Source organism: Oenanthe melanoleuca, chromosome 3 (genome assembly GCF_029582105.1).
Source record: "Oenanthe melanoleuca isolate GR-GAL-2019-014 chromosome 3, OMel1.0, whole genome shotgun sequence".
NCBI lineage: Eukaryota > Metazoa > Chordata > Aves > Passeriformes > Muscicapidae > Oenanthe > Oenanthe melanoleuca.
In genome coordinates this window covers 65,725,899-65,747,225 of record NC_079336.1, presented here as the reverse complement: position 1 = coordinate 65,747,225, position 21,327 = coordinate 65,725,899, and the positions used below count along the sequence as shown (strand labels likewise).

Below are 21,327 nucleotides of genomic sequence, written 5' to 3'. Positions count from 1 at the left end.
CAGTGCACAAATCTGATACGTTAAAAGAATCCTACATGTTCAATGTTCTGTATTTCTGTTGAAGATTCCTTTGTTGAGAAGGGTTTATACCTGCCATTACTAAATTATTGTAGTAATACAATAATTAAAGAATACAGACAACAATTAAGGTTCCAAGTGAACCAGCTGAATGCAAGCAAAATAACATTCTTTTCAGGAGCTGTCATTGCCAGGAATTGACATGAAAGACTACAAATAGTGCAGAAATTATTTGCTTGAACCAATGCCAGTTCTTTGTGATGTCATTATATTAAATTAGGAAAATCATGAAATTTGTAATTCTACAATCTAGATTAAAAAATAATTTGTTAAAGCCTTAATGAATCAAAATGCAGGAAACACTTAGTATTTTTACATTACTAGAAATGCTACTAATCTAAATTACATACTTATAACATAAAAGCATCAGTAATACAGTTAGAATTCTTGTTTTTTCAGTCACCTCATTTCTACCTGTTTTTTCTGGTGTTATGCTCAACTTTCCAATTTTCCTTTAGGTCCTAAGATCAACTCTTCAGTCTTCCTTGGGAAGAATGATATGGGTGGGGGGAGAGAAACAGTATTGGTTTTGAAAAATCATTATAATCATCCTCCTCTGGAGCTCTTTGCTTTGATTGGTATAATGTTGTTGATTGGGGTATTCTTTTTCTGTAATCTTGGGTCTACCTGGTTTATGCTGATATGTTTTGCTAATGGTGTCTGCTCATGTGCTCGGCATTTTGGAGGTTGCTTATTATCCACCTTTCCTATTATTTTTGCACAAATAGTTTTACTTCATTCACAAGATGAATTCTTGTAACTTTCCTACTGAGACTGACCTTTAGCATTGTGGGTTTTCTTCATAACTGAGAGCTTTGGTGTCATCCTGTATCTTTACTCAAAAATGCATTGCATTCTAGAATCACAGTTCACTCAATAAATTCTTGGTATTGCAATCTGTTTTCAGATAGTTATTACACGTTATAATAAAGCTAAAAAATTTAAAATATCCTCAAATTACTAATAACAGGCTGTTGCAGCTAAAATAATTTAAAACAAACTGAGGTTATGAGAAGCCCCATCTGTGTCAACACAAATTTGTAGCCTAGTAATGGCAAGATTGCATTTATATTAAACACTAAATTCTTCTGGCTGTGTTGACTTTAGTTGCTATCTTTATTTTCCACACTTTAGGAAAGTGTAACTAAAATGTATGACCTTTTCTATAAAATACATGAGCATTAAATGTTCTTTTTGGTTTTGGTATCTGGATTTTTCTCTGCAAGGGCCTTACATACTAGAGATATTTCCAAACAGCAACATCACTAATGGTACTGAATCCATATAGTTTTAAGTTACCTAGGTTATCACATAATGAGGATATTAATTCTCTGTGTAAATTATTTGTGTTTGCTGCAGAAAATGCTTGACTACCTCAAGGATAAAAAGGATGTGGGGTTCTTCCAGAGCCTTGCTGGTCTTATGCAGTCCTGTAGGTAAGAAAGTATCGACTTGAAAAATTTATTATTTTGCACTTATATTTTATTCCATGGTATTTATAGTTCTGGAATGACCAAGATGTTACAAACAGTACTTGGGGATTGTAACGTGCTAGATTTGGGTTAAAGGACGGGATGGTGCTCATGGTGTGAAAATCTTCGTGATACGGATCTACCTTTGTAAGAAAGCTCTTCTCAAAAATATTTATGGAATTTGAGTCTACCTGGGATATGGAAGAAAACAACTCCAGAGTTAGGAGCATTCCTCAGTGGTGAATCCTTAACTCTGGATGTATCCAGTAATCCTGCAGAGATCAGCTTAATGATCAATGTTAAGTAATCATAAAAATTCTGGGAAAACCCAACTTCATTAGAATTATTCATAGGACTTCTTAGAAGTCAGAAAAAGAAATGGAATGTCTAATTTACACTAATAAATAAATTAATAAATTGAGGTGTTACTATGACTTTTTTTGTCCATTCATGCTCATTTCATATATAAATGTACGTTTTTAAATGTTTTATAAGTAATTTCCAATAATAAACTGTATCAGTAAATGATGTATTAATCAACATGAAATACAGGACTAAAAGGGGCTCCCTGAATCAGGTGATTCAGTCTTCTTGTTATGTCCAGAGTATCACATTATATATTCCTTTTTCTTAATTATATATTCTTTTTTCATAATGCTGTCTGTGGCCAAGTTCCATTTTGAAATCAGTGAGGTTTCTTGCCAGCAGAGGTTCTGTAATAATTCTATGTTCACCTGACTTTTATAACCATTTTTGCTTTTGAACAAAAGTTTTCCTTGGCCAGATGACATGCCAAGATGACAAAGTCCTGAAAGGCAGAACCTTGCAGGTTCACAAATTAAATATATAAGGTATATGTACCTTAAGACTGGTAGTTTGAATACATATTCCCTTTTGTCAGCTTCAGGTTGTCAGAACATGGAGGGAGAGAAACACTAAGTGGAATTAATAATGGCAGTTTCTTAATGTACCTTGCTGCTTGGTGTGAACTGGGCTACAATAAAGAAGTAGTAAATAACTTGGCTTCTATATAGCACCTAAAATTGAGTATGTATATCATAAATGCATACATTCCTTTTTTTTTGGTCAGTCATACAGAGCTGAATTCTGTGGTCACTTTCAGGGCAAAAGCAGGTTAAGGCTGTTAATCTTGTAACAGACACATACATCAAGCCAATGGCATGTATCTTCTTAATACTAGTATGCTTGTAAACTTCAATGAAATCACCCATCCTTTTTAACTTCCACAAAATTAAATATTGCATGTATTTAATTAATCAGAGTAAAAATGTAATTTTTCTCACTGCAGTGTTCTTGACCTAAATGCGTTTGAACGTCAGAACAAAGCAGAAGGCCTTGGCATGGTGACTGAAGAGGGATCAGGTACTATTGATTCAGCAGAAATTTTCCATTACCTTTTTGAAGTTTTGCAGAAGCAAGCTGAATAAGAACCCAGGGGTGGTTAGGCATAAGGAACAGATTCTTCACCCAGAGGGTGTCTGGGCACTGGAACAGGCTCTCAAGGGAAGTGGTCACAGCACCAGCCTGGCAGAGTTCAAATAGTGTTTGAATAATGCTCTCAGGCACATGGTGGGATTTTGGGGTGTCCCATGTGGGGCCAGGATTTAGAATTTGAAGATGCTTGTGGGTCTCTTCCAACTCAGGATAGTCTATGATTCCATGAACCCTGTAAATGTATATCTAGAGGCTGAAGCTAAAACAGGTTCCTAAAAGTGATTTATATTTAATTGACATACCCTCGGCCAGTCCTTGTCCAGAGTAAATCATTAGCTGTGTTGAGTTTCAGAATGGTCTCAGAGGACTTTCTCATCGTTCTGAAGAAGTGAAGATATTACATGCAAAATTGAAAACATATTCCAGTTACGAACAGCAGTGTTTATGCATGTAAAACATTTTAGAAGTCCCCAACCAGTTTCAGCATAAAATGAAATTAAAAGTTCCCACCTGATTTCTTAGACTGAAAACCACACCACTTACTTAAGCCATAAACTAAATGTAAGAGGTTAATGGAAATGTATCTGCTTTGTGGAAAAAAGTCTGGGAAAGCTTTTTCTTTGAAATAATTTTTTTCTATTTGTCTTTGGGGAAATACTGCAAAATTTTCACTCTACTTTTGACTTTGAACCAATTTGGCTTTCCACCCTTGGTGTTGTTAGTTCACTGTCAATTTCTTCCTTCTGTTTGGTAGTAAGTTCTACTAGTCCCTTACTGTCATTGTCTGGATACATTAAGTTCATTCTTACATAGTTAATAAAGCTACCAAAGCACATTTTCTTCCCTTATCTTCAGAAATTGTTACAATGTGTTTTTATGTTCAAATCCTACAGTGACCTAGCACTTTAACATGTTTTTTCTTAAAAGCAAGGTAAAAAAGCTTGACTGTATAATCCCTATTGCATTTGAGGGATCATAATTCATACCAGCAACACTGCATATCTCATTGTCCCTTGTGCCTGTAGGTCTTTTATGCGGCCTATTTCTTTAATATTCAATTGCTTAAATAATAGTTTTCATTAACTATTACATTTGTCTGAATGACTTCAAGGCCAGTCAAAAATTCTGCTTCTCCAAAAGTGCTCTCACAGTTTAAATTATAGATTAAATCTTTCTAAACGTACATGAGTGAAAAACAAGTGAACCCATGTGGATAAAATTCAGTTACAAGATTGTAAATTGAGCACTGGTACACAGCTATCTGGCATATAAATTTTGGCCATTACTGTCATATTTTACTGAAGATTATTCTGTACAACCTTTTGTTCTTTTGGACAACATTTCTGCCACTACATAACTAAACTTACTCATAATGTTGGATTCTGAACTGGACTCTCAAGATATTGGCTCATTCTTTTGACCCCTGCCTCTGTTTCTAGAAATGAGTGATTTTTGCATGCAAATAAATAAATAGATAAATCTTTAAATGCTGCATAATTGACTCTACCAATGTTAAGAGTATTTTTGTGCTTCCTCATTTGAGGGATTTTTTTTTCGTTTTGTTTATTTGATGTTTCTCTTTTAGTACAGAACTAATTTTGGCAAAACCAATACTAACTATATTTTGTATTTGCTAAAACAAATTCTCACCTTTTTTTCTTTTTTCCTGTTTCTTTTTCTTTGAACTAATTGTCCTGTCCTCCCTTCCTCAGTCATCACCCATGAGCGTGGTAATTATTAAAAACAACTGCCTATTCCTTATTTTCCCTGCTCTTAGCTTTGTGTCAGCACTGTACAGCTCCTAAATATCACTAGATTATTTTTTTCCTGTAAGAATGCTAAACTAGTATGATTTTTCTGTTAATATTGCAATTGTTCATCCTAAAATTCTTGGCTTACCCATCAAACCTTCCCATTTTGGTTTTCCTCTCTTTCTCAGGATTTGCACAGTGACTGACACAGTAGATGTAAGAGCAACAAGCTTTTTTATACTTTTCTTTCCTGTTCTTTTAAAATTTGTTTTCATTTTAGTGAGCCCAGTATTTGCGCTGGATGAATGTTAAAAGGAAAAAAAAATCATAATAATATATACATACACAAAGCCTTGTGCTTTAGTCCTCCTGTAGCCTTTTTGTTGTGTATTGGATGTGGCTTTATTGCTGCATTGATTTGTGCAAGCACAGGAAATCAGTGGTGGATCCAGTGAGGATTTGAGGGTGGTTAGTGAGGAGAGGACTTGACACTGGCTAGGTTTATCTAATGCAGTCAGGAGTTGATACAAGAAAGAGGTGGTGCATTGCTAATTTAGAGGAAACAATGCTGTTTGCAGGTGATTCTTCCTTACTGTGAAAGCTACTTGATGTGTTATGGTTGCTATTCCTCACAGTTTCCTTACTTCAAGTAAAGGAAGAGCCTTGTAGGAGCAGTTGCCATGAGATGTTCATGTCACCATGTGAAAAGAGAATTTAAAATACAAAATGTGTATACCAGTCAGCAGAAACAATGAACTCCCAACACAGCAGATGTCTTTTCATTAGCCAAATGTTGGGGAGGAGGATTTGGTGTTTTATTTATTTTCTCAGTGGAAATTTTCTATTTGGCAGCTTAACAAAATTCTCCACAGTGATTACGATAATTTTTTTGTTGTTTGTTTTCTTTGTTACTGAGCAGTAGCAATGTCAAGATACAGGAATCACTGTGTCAAAGATTTCTTGGCACAAAGGGACAATATTTGCAAATACCATATTTTCCTGCATGTTAATATCTAGCTACTGAAAGTTCAAGACAAAAGAAAACCAAATACAACCGAAAAAGACTGCAATTTTCCCTTTCAAAGTTACATTATTGTTGATAATATGCTACCTTAAAATAGTAATTTTTTTTTTTTTTATATTATGAAGCACACCTTTTTCATTTGATTGAAAAGTAGCTTATGTAAGAGCTGTACAAGTACTGGTATTAATACCTGATAGCATTAAGAAAGCCAAGCCAGTGTGTCTGTGGGGAAACTCCTGTGGTGAGCAGTTTCAAAGTATCCTAGATTTTATATGATATCTGAGCTCCTATGTCTGCAATCCTGTGAATAACCATCTGTAAATACTATAAAGGAAGTACCAAAGATGAGAAAGATTTTCTTTTGTTTGTTTTGGGTTCTTTTTGAGAAATATGCTTAGTCTATGAGTAATTAATTACTTCTCAATTAAAGATAAAATTTTATTGACTCCCAAGGAAATGATGGGATGTAAAATGTGCATTTTAGCCTGTTTCTCATTTCATCTGAATCGGCTGCAGAAGCACATTCATGAGTAATTGTCATTGACTTTGCAACCTACACCTGAAACGATTATTCCCGAAGTCAAAGGAAAACTTTTGAAACTTATGGGAATAAAGTCAAATTTTCCTCATGTGCAGTTCTTGTTTCTGGTCCCATGCCAACCTTAGCAATAGATAGAAAGCCCTTTATTGAGTCAACATGGATGTGAAATTTATTGCTCTATTCCAATTGTTTCTTTGTGCTGTCCACATCGTAAGTGCCTTGTCCTGATATTCCTCTGACTGGTACTACCTTCCCTTTCCAAACCCTGGAACCCCCACTGGTAACAACATTGATGGTTCTTCAGCAAATGTGTTTCTTACTTGTTTTTGTGGCGTACTCAATGTCGTTTCTTCTGTATGTATTTTGTTTTGATTGTTCTGTTTCCTTTTCCAAAAAGGGGGGGTTCAAAATCAAAGACATGTAGAAATACTTACTATTTTGCAGTGGTTTGTCATTAACACTCATACTCCTTGCCATTTCACTCTGAGTCACAAAAATCTTGAAAGTGCAATGTTTTTCTCTTTTGGAAAGACTTGCTTTACTTATATGAAATACAAAACTTCAAATTTTAGTTTACACTTAGATTATTTTACCTTTTTTCCCCCTTTTTCAGGAAAGCTCTATTTTGATGTTCAGATTTTTAATATGTTATCATGGCTTTCTTTCATTTCTCTGTAAGTTCACAGAAGCCTTATTTTAATAAAAACAATTTTAGAATGAGACAGTAGTTCACAAAGGATTTTTACCAATGTGATAAGTACATGTGACATAATAATTAGCTGTACTGTGGGTTCACATCAGGGCTGTTTTCAGCCATTATTAATGTAGAATTAATAAATATGCTTTTGGCCTTCACCTACCTAGTCACACTTAAAGTGGATGCTTAAATTCTGTTAAATCCACTGAAGCCCGTATTGGAGAGGTGTTTTACACCTTCATAAAACTGTATTTGAATTAGTTTTTGCATTTAAAAGGGAACTTAAATAACTTCAGGGAACTTCACTCACTGAGGAGACAAGTGCATTTCTAACTTGAATTAGATTGTTGAGAAGTCAAAGATGTGCAGTGTTCACAATCCAAACCAATACTGTCTGGATCTTGTGATAAGAATAAATTCACTTGCTTTATCATGGGACAGATTTGCTCTTTCTTCCCAGCCGTCATAAAAGGTCCTGTTCCCCTTTGAAAGCTGAAAGTATTTTTATATTTCTGTAATATGTACTATGGACCCCATGTTTCTGAGTAGTAATAGAAGTCAGATCTTTTCTACTGAAGATTTAAAAAATAAAATCAAGAAAGAGGGAGAGAATAATTGAATTTTGGCACATGCACTTTCAATGAAAATAGCCCCATGTATTTAATTTTTCATGGAATTTTATTTTTGCTTCCTACACATGATACATCTGTTCCTGTATATCACAAAACTGCCAGTTTTGTAAAAGCTACAGGCTTAAAGCCTTTCTGTGTACAGCCATACCATTTACATACAGCATGAGCAATGGCAGCATTTTAACTTCTAAGCACCTATTTGCCAGAATATATCTAATAGCAACAAAAATTAAAGTATGTTTTTTTCATAACAGCTATATGTAGTCTGTATGTTTGTAAGTACATTCTTTGCAAATCTTTGTGTGAACTGGCATGAATTTGTGTGCACAGCAGCAAAGGTTGCTCTCTTGAATTTTGTAGAAAGAAATGGATCTCCATTTTAGTTCTGTAGGTGCCAGTGAGGCACTGCTTGTATTCAGTAAGTACAATCTGAAAATGATAATTCCAACATGGGTTCTAGTCTGATTTTGATCAGGTGTAAAATTTTTAAACCAGGCATTGTAAATCTTAGTGTGGCCAGATGGTTTGAGATGGGCTTTTTTGCTTAATTTTAAAATATGTAAATGTATTTCTTAAAGGAACAGACCTTTCAGCTTTTGTGCAATGATGCACCTAAACACCTTCTGATTTTGAAGAATTTTGCAATAACTTATGTTCAAGTTGTGATTTATTTGCAGTGGAACTAATTTAAAGACTCTTCCAGGCCATTCCAGTAATAAGAATGTAATTTATTTAATAAAAATTCCAGTAATTGTACTAAAAGCCAGGGTCTGTAAAAACATTTTAACTTGACATTTGTTTTCCTTCTTGTTCTGGAATATCTTACTTCCTAAGAGAGAAAGAGAAATAGAGGTCAAAAAGATTAAACTGTAACTTATTCTGTAGTCTTATTACTCCAAATGGCTTTGATTCCATGGGACTTAATACACAAGAAATAGATAACTGGGCCTTTCATGGGCTTGATTTTTCCAAGTAAGTTTCCTGACGAATTATTTTATAAAATCATTGCCATCTCAGCAGTCAAGCTACAAGCATTACATGTGTGATACAAGCTTCACCATATGTTTGGCTTTCTGTAATTCTTATTTTGGCACATAGTTCAACAAAGGATGGGACCCCACACATAACTTTGAGCACGACAAGAGTTCAGTTAAATTAAAAATAAGAGAGTAACTAACCCTGAGAAATCTCTACTGTGGCATTTGGCCAGCAGTATATGAAGTTCTCTTGCAGGACTGAACCTGCATGTAATGTTGAATAATACACATTTAAGAGCCCAGCCACCTCCTGTTTTTGCCTTCTTGGGCATATATTGCATGTATACATTCATCAGCACTGACAGAAATAGTATTTTTTTTTTTTCACTGTTTAATTAGCTAAAAGAGTTTTCAGTCTCCTGTGGCTGAAAAACTGTTTGCCTAGCAGTTATATTTTCAATTGAGAAAAATGTCATGGAATGTCAGTCAGAGTATTATTCATGACTGCCCTAAGTACACATCTAGAGTTAGGAGGAAAAGCATCTTTTCTCTCCCTATGGTACAAGAAATTACATTGGCACATGCCTTAGTGATACATGCTCTTAATACCAAACATTGTCTTGAGGGCAACAGAAAAGTGAGAAATTTTGTACTTTAAAATATTCATCTTAGTTTTCAAAATTCTTTTGATTCCGATTCCTAGTGTACTGAAGATTCTCACTTTAAAATTTAGATTGTGGACTGAGAAGTCCATTATCTGGAAATTATAATGGCTCATGACTTTATAAAAAGCTGAACTTCTGATCATGTCTATGTGTACTCGAAGTTGTACAGAATACTGTTTACATTTCAGCTATCTAGCATGAAGAAAATTAACTTGATCATAGCCAAATCTAGCCCAAAAAGTAATAATCTAAATGTGGCTGTTAGAATTAGAATTATCTACTAGTGGAACAGCATAGAAGTAATCATTAATTTAACTAAGATATCTAAATTAAAAAAAAAAAAATAATGCCTTTACTTACTTTTCTGGTCTCCTGTTCACACAATAAAGATCCTGTCTTTGTAGAGCCTAAATTATATCCCCTCAAAGAAAAATTCTTTCAAACTCTTTTGCAGTTTGCTTATATTATAATGTCCCTCCTTTTCTTGTTTACAAATAGGGCTTATTATATATTCAAATTATGTATATTTTTAAGTAGTAGAACTTTCTGTGACTACTGCCTTTGCATACATAGTCAAAAATACTTCCCCAAGGTTCTATATGGGAATTTTCTTACTTTTGATAGTAACATCTATAGTGTTGTCCTCGTGTGTCATTTTATAAGCTGTTCTACATTTTCCTCAGTTGTGATTGTTTTCCCAGGTGAATGGTTATTTCTCTTCTTCACATGTCCCTGTACTAACTGTCCCAGTTAACTGTATGTATTGATGTACTTGAAATAATGATGTGCTAATTGAGGGCTTTTTAGGATGCTGTTTCCTGTGGGGAAAAAAAAAGGAAGGCTTGAAGCTTTATTCATTTGGATATTAGATGTTTACCAGAAAATTAACTGAAGGGCCTAGTTCAGTAAAGCATTTTGGCATTTGGTCTTAATTCATTATAAATTTATTGCTTTATTTTGTCAAAGAAGAAATGTCCACTTTGTGTCAGCAGCAGGCAGGTACTAAATCCTCAAATATTTCAGTCTAAATGGTTCTTTAGAGTACACATAGCTGTAAATTTCATGGGTTATTTTAGAATATTTTAAAATCAAATAGTTTTTTTGAGGAGTGATTTTCATAACCTATTGATTGAATCTCAATCTGTATTTTAAGTACCTTCTTTTGTGATGAATGGTAACCAAATTGATCCAGCCCTAACCTTTGTATGTGACACAGCCTCCATGCCCAGTGAAGACAAACAAGAAAATAAATCAGGAATTATTTGTAAAATGTTGCCAAGCTCATGCTGCCATATTTATAAATCAAAAGTTAAGTTTTGTAATTCAATTTTTTTTGATAACCAAATAACTATCTGTCAAGCACAAGTCATAGGTGCTTCAGATAGATTGGCGGTTATAAATTTTCTCTCCCCTTCTCTCTTTCTTAATATTAATTATGGAGATTTTCTTCAGGGGCTGTGGGGTGTTAGTTGGCAGACTGATAACCTGCTTCCATCTGGCCTTTCTGCAGGAGAAAAGGTGATGCAGGATGATGAGTTCACCTGTGACCTGTTCCGCTTCCTTCAGTTGCTTTGTGAAGGACACAATTCAGGTTTGTGGGCAGGCTGCCAGGCAGCCAGATCAAGGTGATGCTAACTGATGATAAAAGCTCTTAGCTGGTGAAGATTTGGCAGCTTCATAAAATACTGTGAAAGGTGGAATAGCTGCTGGACTGTACACGAAGGGAAAAATCTTTAAGTGGAATTAGGTTGACAGTGTTTTTTAACAGCTGTAATTTTGTAGGTAAGATAATCATTTCCAAAACAACGGGTTTTGGATCTTGGCCTACTAGCAAAGTTAAATTTCCATAGGAAGATATCCATGATTTATCACTTCTAGATATGGAAGATTCAGAGGAAAATGTAGAAGGAAGTTGTCTTTATTGTCCTTTGGCATGTATCTTCTTTCTGCTGCACACCGCCTCCTGCTAATATCAGCTAGAGTTGCATATGAAGTCTCTATGTATGCAATACCTTTCTTGGAGAAATAACATATATTTTAAATATAAAAGAACACATTAAAAATTGATAACTTAAGTGTATTGTTATAATCTAGTCTATTTCACGGTGTTCTCTCTGTCATTCTTAAGTAATGAAAAGAGAAAAAAAGGGATTTTTTTCCTTTTTAGGCATCAGATATATTTCTGACTTAGTTATCAGGATTTGTGCAATTATTTAATTTTACTTAAAAAAGATATTCTAAGTATAATTGCATTGACATTGATGTAGTTCTAGTCATAAATACATTAAAGTAGAGTTTTACAGGTGAAATATATCAACAAGGTTCTGGCTTCAGAAGCTCACTGGTATGTAATCTCTGCAGTAAGATGTTAAAACACAATGGTTCATTCACACATACACACACAAACACACACACATACACAAAACAAATAAAAAACCGCACAAAAAAACAAAGAAAGAGAAGAAAACCCAATCCATACCTATAAGGTAAACTTTTCTAGATCATTGTAAATCAAATTAATTTTTAGAAGTAATTTTAAAATTTAAATAAATTTAAATTAAACTTCTATTTAAATTTTTAGATTTTCAGAATTACCTGAGAACTCAGACTGGTAACAACACAACTGTTAATATTATAATTTCTACTGTGGATTACTTATTGAGAGTTCAGGTAAGTAATTTATATACTAAGTAGATGAAAATATGACTTATTTCTATACAAGTTTGATTAGAGGATTGCATTTATTTGTAATCCTACTTATTCTGGTCCCTGTAGCCCAAGCTGACGAGAAAGGCTAAAATTCTCTAGTGGTTAACTTTCTTTAAGAATTTTTACTTTGTACTGGGTGAGTCAAAGGTAACAGACATGTGAAATGGTCTCAGCCTTTACCCACAGGAATGTGATGGAGGCTGTTATCCAAGGAGAGAAGCAGGAGGTGGGGGCACACTCAGTGTGTCCTTGAGCACAGGTAGCCAGCCAGGTGTTGACTGAAACTACCCTGTGAGTGAGAAGCATTTTGTATTGCTCAAGTTCAGTTTCAGACAGCTGCCTTGTCATCCATATTCTGATTGAGGCTAAGCACTGGCTGCTCTGTGAACGAATGCTCACGTGCTGGAATGGAGTGAAGCAGAAGAACAGCACATTTTCTAAGGAGGGGAAAAAAAGGCAAAAGGAAAAAACTGCAGAAGGCTAGAATAAAATTCTTTAGATCATCTATTTTTAATTGTCTCCCAAATCATTTTAATATGAAAACATTTCATTGTCACAAGATAGTTGAAAGTAATGAAAAAAATATACTTTGTTTCCAGATTGCAGCATGCGAATGGGGTGAAAACATATTTTGTGATAGATGTTCCTAATTTTTACCTCTAATTCTCTTCTTTCTGAAAATCATTGCATGTGATAGTATATTATGTTATAGGTTTGGGGTTTTTTTAAGCTATAAATCTAGTTAAGTTCTTTTTAGCCATTCATTTATTTGCTCTGAGAATTCCAGACTTTGAAAATTCTTTTTTTCTGTTTACGCTGCTGCTGCTATCAGCATTGCTTTCCATCTTCACGCCTTCTGTAGAAGTTGTAGAGACAATACAATGATTTTCATTCCATTGCTTACTTTGTTGAAAATTTAATAAGCTCGCCTTTGGGGAAGATGGAGAGAGGAATTGTGCACACAAAGCAAGATTTGCTCCCACTATTGACTAGGTGTCAAGCACACAGTGTAAAGAGACATTGTTTAATGAACAGCGTGCAGCCTGGCAGTACTACTGAGCACTCCTTTTCATAATGCAGGTGGTTGAATTTCTAAGATCAGATACCAACTCATCTAATTTATAATTTATTTTATTTTGAGGTTTGCTGCGAGGTATTTAAGTTATTTCTTTCCATGTAGTTGTTTTCTTATTGATTCCCTTGAGATGAAACTACAATTCTTGAAGTAATACTTGAGAATCACTGGGTGGTTCATTTAAAGCCTTTATAAACGAAATAATTTTCAGAACTGGAACTGTCAAATATGCTTTTTCTTATATTGATTAATATCCAGTTACAGCCAGTTTGGCCACAAAATCTCTTTGTGCTTCTCACAACTGTTTTTTCTTTAGGAATCCATCAGTGATTTCTATTGGTATTATTCTGGGAAGGATGTTATTGATGAACAAGGACAACGAAATTTTTCCAAAGCCATTCAGGTTGCAAAACAAGTTTTCAATACTCTCACAGAGTATATCCAGGTAAATTAATTTCATTTGAGTTCTACAAACTTGAAAGAAAATTCATCATATCTTTGGCATGAAAATATGAAGTAGCCAGACATAACATAGAAATATAATATAGATGCATTTCTTCTTCAACATTATTTTAGTGTATTTGTTTATATATGAAGCAAAATGTTCAAATATATGTATATTTGTAGTGACATCTGTCACTACTCTTTTGCAATCTTATCAACTTATTAAAACTTAGACTTGAAATTTATTAAATTTATTAAAATTTTGACTGCTAAGGCTTTTACCTTTAATCCACTGAGAAAACTAACTTCAGTGCAGATCATGGCTGCTATTTAGTCAATATAACATTAGATAGTATTTTCTGTCAGGAATTAGATTGTGTTAAGGCATCAATGCTATGTTTGAAATGGTGAATTCACACTTTATATTTGAGAATTGTAGAGATGCACTTGAGGTGGATGTAGGAATAAATGATATTGGGATTAACTCTGTCAAAATAGAAATATAGCAGTTCTTCCAGGATATCTAAAGAATTCAGTGTCATTTAGTTCTGTATTAATTACTTGTGTAAATAAGTTGAAAATATTAGGATTCTGCATATAATAAGTAGGTTAGAGAGGATCTCATTAGACTGTTAGGTGTGTATTACATCAGTGTCATTCAGATGAAAAAAATTACTATGAAAATAGTATGTTATAGTTCATGAGGATGAAATATGATAGAATAGCACTGAATGAAAATAAAAAGAGGCGACTTATATGCATTTGTTTAAATATATTTAATGTATACATATTTCTCAAGTCACACGTAGTGTTTTTATCTGGTAGAGATTTTATTTGTTATCCTTTGAGGCTTAAAAAGCTTTTGTGGTCCTGTTTTTCAGAAGTTAGAATTGTCTGTAAGTATTTTTTTAGCACTGTGCTCTACAATATGCTGGGGGAAAAAATCAGGAACCTGATTCTCTAATCCCTTATGTGAATTTTGCATTAACCTTCTCTAAGGTTTTTCCTAATTTAGAGAAGAAGGAAGAAACAGCTTGAAGATTTGTACCATTTATTGTTTAAAGTTGCAAGCAGATGCACACTTTAGGGTTATTATATTAGTATGTTAAGACTTGGCTAAAACAGGCAGAATGGTTATTAGGAGTAGGCATTGTTTACAAGTCAGTGATCTAATTAAATACATAATTCTAGATATGTTTAATAGCTCATAGCAGTTTCTAAGGAACAACCCCAAGCTGTGCACTTACTTTTACTTCTTCCTGTTTTTGATGTATTTCTTGCAAACAAACTTTGGTTTTCTTTTCTGTTTGTTTGTTGCCTTAACAAAAGGGGCCATGCACTGGGAATCAGCAAAGCCTGGCACACAGCAGGCTGTGGGATGCTGTAGTTGGTTTCCTTCACGTGTTTGCCCACATGCAGATGAAGCTATCTCAGGTATCTTTCTGTTTTACTTTGTCCTTAGTAAGTCACTAGCATTTTTGTAACAGAGAAACAAATGCTAATACGTTTGAGTCATTAGTAACAACAGTTGGTAGGAAAAACGAAGGACAGAGATGATACAATATAATGAAATTGAGGGAGTAAATTGAAGAACTAGAGCAGGTGTGAGTAGCAGGCCTGTAATTGCATCACTGGCACAGGTACAAAGCAGATGAGATCAAACTGCACACAAAGCACATCACTGATATTCAGAAATAACTCTCAGTTCCAGTCTTTTGGACCAAAATTCTCTCACAGTGTTTTCTGCAGTTTCCTTTTATGTGGGACCATGATGTTCGCTGATGGCTCCTGTGCTGAACACTAGTTCATCATTATTAAACCCTAGTTCAACACAGGTCTGCATCTAAACCTTTCTCATTCTTAGTAGAGAACAGTCAGACCTGTAATGGGTGAATTTCTTTTGGATGTGAGTACTTGTTTCATAAGCTGTAGAAATGCTGAGGGGGATTGGCACAGATAGTTATTTAGAGTGTGAAAATTAGGTGTGAGGAATCCTATCCTTAAGCAGTGCATTTTTCAATCTCTTAAATTTTTAAAAGAATTACACATTTTAATTGAGTGCACTGATTCTAATTTTTTTACATAACTGGACATTTTTAGAGAAAAATGACATATGCTTGTGAAAGTGTTACTGTTAACAAATACAGCTCTGAAGTCTCTGAGGTTTCAGATTTCCTTATTTGGCTCCAGAGGTGTCCATGTAAGTATTCTTTGCATAAATTAAAGTAGTCTTGCTCAGATTATTTTTCTCCCTGCCCTTGGAACTTAATGGATGAAAGTAGACTGCTTGCTTAGACTTGTGGACTTTGGGCTAGAGGTCCACTTCTTATACTTTATGGCTAAATAGAAATCTTCTTCCCACAAATGGCATCACAGTCAAATCTGATTTTCAAGAGAAGTGCATTGCATTTCTACTGAAGTGCATTTAAAAATGCCTGTAAATACCATTCTGGTTTTGAAACATTTTTATTTTATTTTAGGAATTTTTAGATAGTCAATATTTGGGTAGGCCATGGTGAAGGCTATTGTGTTTCTTCATGTTCCACTAAAGCAAACTGGGAAGAGGTATTTAGGTAGTTACTGACAGTAAATCAAACACATGGCTGCTGTGTGTTGATTATGAAATATGATGTGGCTATTGTCACGATTTGCTTTTACAGTAATGACAAGTTTATAGTCTCAGCTGTGCCCAGATTGACTTCACAGCATCTTTGATTACTGAATCTAGAAAATAACAATACTCATCCCACTGCTTCAAAGATAGCCCAGCAGCCTTGCACAACAAGAGTGTGGTCTTACTCATGGTATTCTGTGGCATGACAGAAACACAGGCTACTCTCAGTGTATCTTTCCAAGTGCATCACTGTAAATAGTGATGGTGTCTTTCTCTTGCTTGGAAATCAAGCTTTTGGCTTTTGGAAACTCTTTATGGGGCCCAGCAAGAAATACCAGAATAGACATGGGCTCTTTTGTTTGTTAATATTTATTACAAGAATAGATTAATAAGTTCTTCAGATTCTGTTAAAAGACCAATTTTTAAGTGTTGAGTGTGACTGAGGGGAACCATAAGGAGTTTCTGTATAGCTTTTGTCTGTAAGAGGGGCCTGCCTAGGCTAAATACTTGGGTTTTGTTTTCAGTCCTAAGTTTCCACAGCACTTTTGGAGAACATTTAAGCAAGATTTTAACAGGAGGAAAATTAAATCACTGTTTTGTTTGGGTTTTGTGGTTTTTGATTTTTTTTTTTTTTTTTTCCATTTTAATTCTCTATCTTCTTTACCAGGAAGTAACAATGTGATAATGGTAATACTACTTACGAACCTAAGGCAGAAAAAGAAAGTACAATTTTTAGTCCAAATAAACAAAGATCCTCTGGGTTGTAAACAACTTCTGTAGCTAAAAGTTTTGTAATGAAAACTTACAGGGCAACTCAATTAAAAATCTTGTTATTTCCAATAATTTCCAATAATTTCTAATATTTGTAATTTCCAATTGTGCACTTTTCAATCCAATCAATTCAATGCAAATTGTCATTGTTGAGGGTGGAATGAGTGCTTTAGGCAAAGTTTATTATAATAACCTTTTATTTGCTTCTGAAGAACAGAAATAACTCCTTTTTGCATTTAAACACCTTCACAGAAAGGGGTGGTAAATTAAGGCAAACCCTTCCTAGCTTCAGATTCTGTTAACAGTTTAAATTTAAGGAATTACAGAGGTGTGATTAAATCACTGTCCTGCATGATTTAAAGATGGAAGATCAGATAAATTTATAAAATATGAGTTGCTTATTAAGAAAAATGAACAGACAGAATTACTGCACGGTATAGAAGCTGAAATCACTGGTCAAGTACAACAATAAATGTCAAAGCACTATGTGAAAACAATTCTGTTAAAGCAATTACATGCAAGCTAGCAGAAGAAACATTACCTAGAGGCTGATGAATCTCACCACACTCCTTTTTGTGGTGTACTTCTTCTCTTTCTCTCAATCCTTGACAAATAACTGTGGAGAGGTGTCCCAAATCCACAGGTGAAATGCCATGTACTTCAAGTTTATGGTAACTATATGAAAGTGGCCTGGGGTTTCTGCAGTGGAAAGAAATTGGCTGGCAGTCACAGGGCTCTAGGTCAGGTCAGCAGCTTATCTGTCAAGTGTGACTTCAAAGGGACAGATGTGTGTTTAAAGGTGGAAAGCCAGGCCAGCCTTTCAGCATATTCAACACTGAAAGATCCCACTGTGGTGGCACCAGTAGCTCACCACAGATGACTTGCACTGCTTTGTCTCCTGACTGGGTTCCAGGCAAGCAGATGGGCTTTATCAGGGCAAAGCATCCTGCCACAGCCATAAAGTACCTTGAGTTTGTTGTACCACCCACTCAAGACCAGCAGTGCCCAGTATTTGTTATCAATGGCATGATGCAGCAGTGTATCACTGAGGAAGAAATTAAATATTTTAAATAGACAATATTTTAGCTGACAGGAAACATTACAGAAGTGTTGTATGTGACCTTAACGTACCCAGTTATGGCTTTAAAATTTTTATCACCTTCAGTTTTGTCTTTATTAAATTTTTCTAAACAGATGATGGTGTAAATATACTGGGAAGTGTTAAGCAATTAAGTATATTTTCACTGTATTACCATTTCTGACACTTTGAGCTTCTTAATTTCTAAGTCTGCTTTTTATAAGGTGAAATAAGCATGCATATAAATAAAACAATATCAAATAAATCAATATATGATTTATATTTATATACTGTCTTTGTTATTTAGGATTCCAGTCAAATTGAACTCTTGAAAGAATTAATGGATCTTCAGAAAGATATGGTTGTCATGTTGCTGTCTATGCTGGAAGGTAGTAAAAATGTGAAATCTCTTTTCCAGTTGTTCTAGCAAAGTTTTTACTTTTGTCATCTTCTTAATTTGAGAGATAATGCTCTATATTTCTTTGCATTTTTAACTTTCCTGTCTCAATTGTGCGAAGACCTTTCAGGACTGAAAGTGAATGGGAGATTTTGGTTGGGTAGTTGATATATGTCATATTAATTCTTAATGCCAGAACTTTATAAAATCCAGAGTGAGCAGAAGTTTTATTTCTTTTCCAGGAGCTTGACTTATCTTTTGGGTTAGAGGAAAAGGCTTTTAATATATAGGTTGAAATCCTGAGTTCTGGGGACAAAACCGTTGTCAGTCATTTTATTAACAACCTTAATATATTGCATTTATTTTGGTAGTGACCTTATCCATAAAGAACAGGTTCATTAATCTAGTGACTATGTTCAAGGTCTGAAATTATGATTCCCCAGGCTTTAGGCTCATAGAAGGTTTGTGAGAAGCAAAGTAAATTCTTTAGGCTATGCTCTGTAAGGAGCCTGCTGAGCTGCTCATCTAGAGGATAGTGAGCTAGTGCCACTAGATCTGTCTGTGCTCCACTATAGTGAAATTTATGATATGCTACCCCACTTTTATTAAATCTATGTTCTCTCTCTACAGGCCTTGTTAATTCTTCCTTTCTGTAATGGCAAATACTTTGTCACTTACATTTTTTCCAAGTCTTAGGATAAAGCTAATAGTGAAAGACTTCAGATTTCATAGTTAGCTTTCTCATATAAGTGTGTTATCCACTTGAATAATTTATCATTCTTACTTTTTGATTGCTTCACTAATCATTATAATTCACTTTTCTTTGCCAGAATATTTGCTGACATTCTCTCTAATATCCTGTCATCACCTCTAGGTAATGTTGTGAATGGAACTATTGGAAAGCAGATGGTCGATATGCTTGTGGAATCGTCGAACAATGTGGAGATGATTCTGAAGTTTTTTGATATGTTCTTAAAATTGAAAGATTTGACTTCCTCTGATGCCTTCAAGGAATATGACCCTGATGGTAAAGGGATAATTTCGAAAAGGGATTTTCACAGGGCAATGGAAAGCCATAAGCACTACACTCAGTCTGAAACTGAGTTTCTGCTGTCATGTGCTGAAACTGATGAGAACGAGACTTTGGACTATGAAGAGTTTGTGAAACGGTTTCATGAGCCGGCAAAAGACATTGGTTTCAATGTCGCTGTTCTCCTGACCAACCTGTCAGAGCACATGCCCCATGATACACGCTTGCAAACTTTCCTTGAGCTCTCAGAGAGTGTGCTGAATTACTTCCAGCCTTTCCTCGGGCGTATAGAAATCATGGGCAGTGCAAAGCGCATCGAGCGAGTTTATTTTGAAATAAGTGAGTCAAGTCGGACTCAGTGGGAAAAACCTCAAGTGAAAGAGTCAAAGAGACAGTTTATATTTGATGTTGTAAATGAAGGTGGGGAGAAAGAAAAGATGGAGCTTTTTGTCAACTTCTGTGAGGATACCATCTTTGAAATGCAACTGGCTGCCCAGATCTCTGAGTCAGATCTGAACGAAAGGTCAGCTAATAAAGAGGAGAATGAAAAAGATAATCCTGAGGAAGAAGATCCAAGAATGGGTTTCTTCTCTCTTGTGACCATGAAATCAGCTTTAGTAGCTCTCAAGTATAATTTAATGACTCTTATGAAAATGCTCAGCATGAAGAGTCTAAAGAAACAAATGAAAAAAGTGAAGAAAATGACCATGAAGGACATGGTCATGGCTTTGTTTTCTTCCTACTGGAGCATTTTGGTGGGATTGCTACATTTTGCTTGTAGTGTTGTCCGGGGCTTTTTTCGCATCATCTGCAGTTTGCTGCTGGGAGGAAGCCTTGTGGAAGGAGCCAAGAAAATCAAGGTGGCTGAACTGCTGGCTAATATGCCAGATCCCACTCAGGATGAGGTGCGTGGGGAAGAAGAAGAAGGAGAGAGGAAACCAACAGAAGCTGCATTGCCTGCGGAGGACTTGACGGATCTGCAGACTTTAACAGAAGAGAGTGATCTGCTCTCAGACATATTTGGTTTGGATTTGAAACGAGAAGGTGGACAGTATAAATTGATCCCTCACAATCCAAATGCTGGTTTGAGCGATTTACTAAGCACTCCCTCCTTAGCCCCAATGCCTGAGGTACAGGAAAAAATCCAGGTAATCGTATCTTCTCTTTCTGATATATATTTCTCTCTTTCATGTCTTAAATGTAGTCTGGAAATAGAACTTGCATCTTTGTTTTTCTGGGTTTTCTGACCTTTTTTTAAAATGTATAATTTACTTGTATAATTACAAGTAAATTTATGTAATTTACATGTATAATGGCTGGTGTTTACTATTTCTGATGTTGCAAACTTGAATTTCCACAGCCTTTTCTAAGTTCATGGGCTTTTGGATTGCTTTTAATTAAGTGTGAATTTGCCTATTTTCATTATTGTAAATTGAATTGTCATCTTTTTTCAGATTTTCCATTATTTAACAAAAAAAAGACCCCTAACATTCTGCATTCTGGGTATTCTTTTAACTATCTCTGTACTATATAGTAATGTTAACACACAGTTTTTAATCCTGGTTTTCTGTAGGAGAAGGTGAAAGAAGATGAAAAAGAAGAGAAAGAAGAAACAAAATCAGAACCTGAGAAAGCTGAGTATGTAATACTTTAACCTCTGATCCTACAAAAAAAAGTGGTTTGTTTTACTAAAAAAACTCAGATTCATTTGTACTTCTTTGCCTTTAATTTTCTGTCCATTCACATTCCAATTAGGTTGGTTTTTTTTGTTTGTTTTTTTTTGACAATCCTTATCTGTGCACATTTGCAAGGAAATGCCATGTAATAAGCACCACTCTGATTCTATGAATTTATCTCTTCCCAGAAGCATCCGTTGTAATGTCCATTTAATTTATTTTAGAATGTGCTTAATTGATT

At 34.8% G+C, this 21,327-nt stretch overlaps 1 protein-coding gene across 1 annotated transcript in view; it reads left to right on the top strand.

Moving 5' to 3' along the window:
- Positions 1-21,327, top strand: part of RYR2 (ryanodine receptor 2) — a 416,925-nt gene that overhangs the window by 369,997 nt on the left and 25,601 nt on the right. The window contains 9 exon segments of the mRNA XM_056487752.1: positions 1,438-1,514; positions 2,860-2,933; positions 10,803-10,883; positions 11,874-11,962; positions 13,393-13,521; positions 14,850-14,954; positions 18,291-18,372; positions 19,255-20,558; positions 20,984-21,048. Of these exon segments, the coding sequence (XP_056343727.1) occupies positions 1,438-1,514; positions 2,860-2,933; positions 10,803-10,883; positions 11,874-11,962; positions 13,393-13,521; positions 14,850-14,954; positions 18,291-18,372; positions 19,255-20,558; positions 20,984-21,048 (2,006 nt within the window).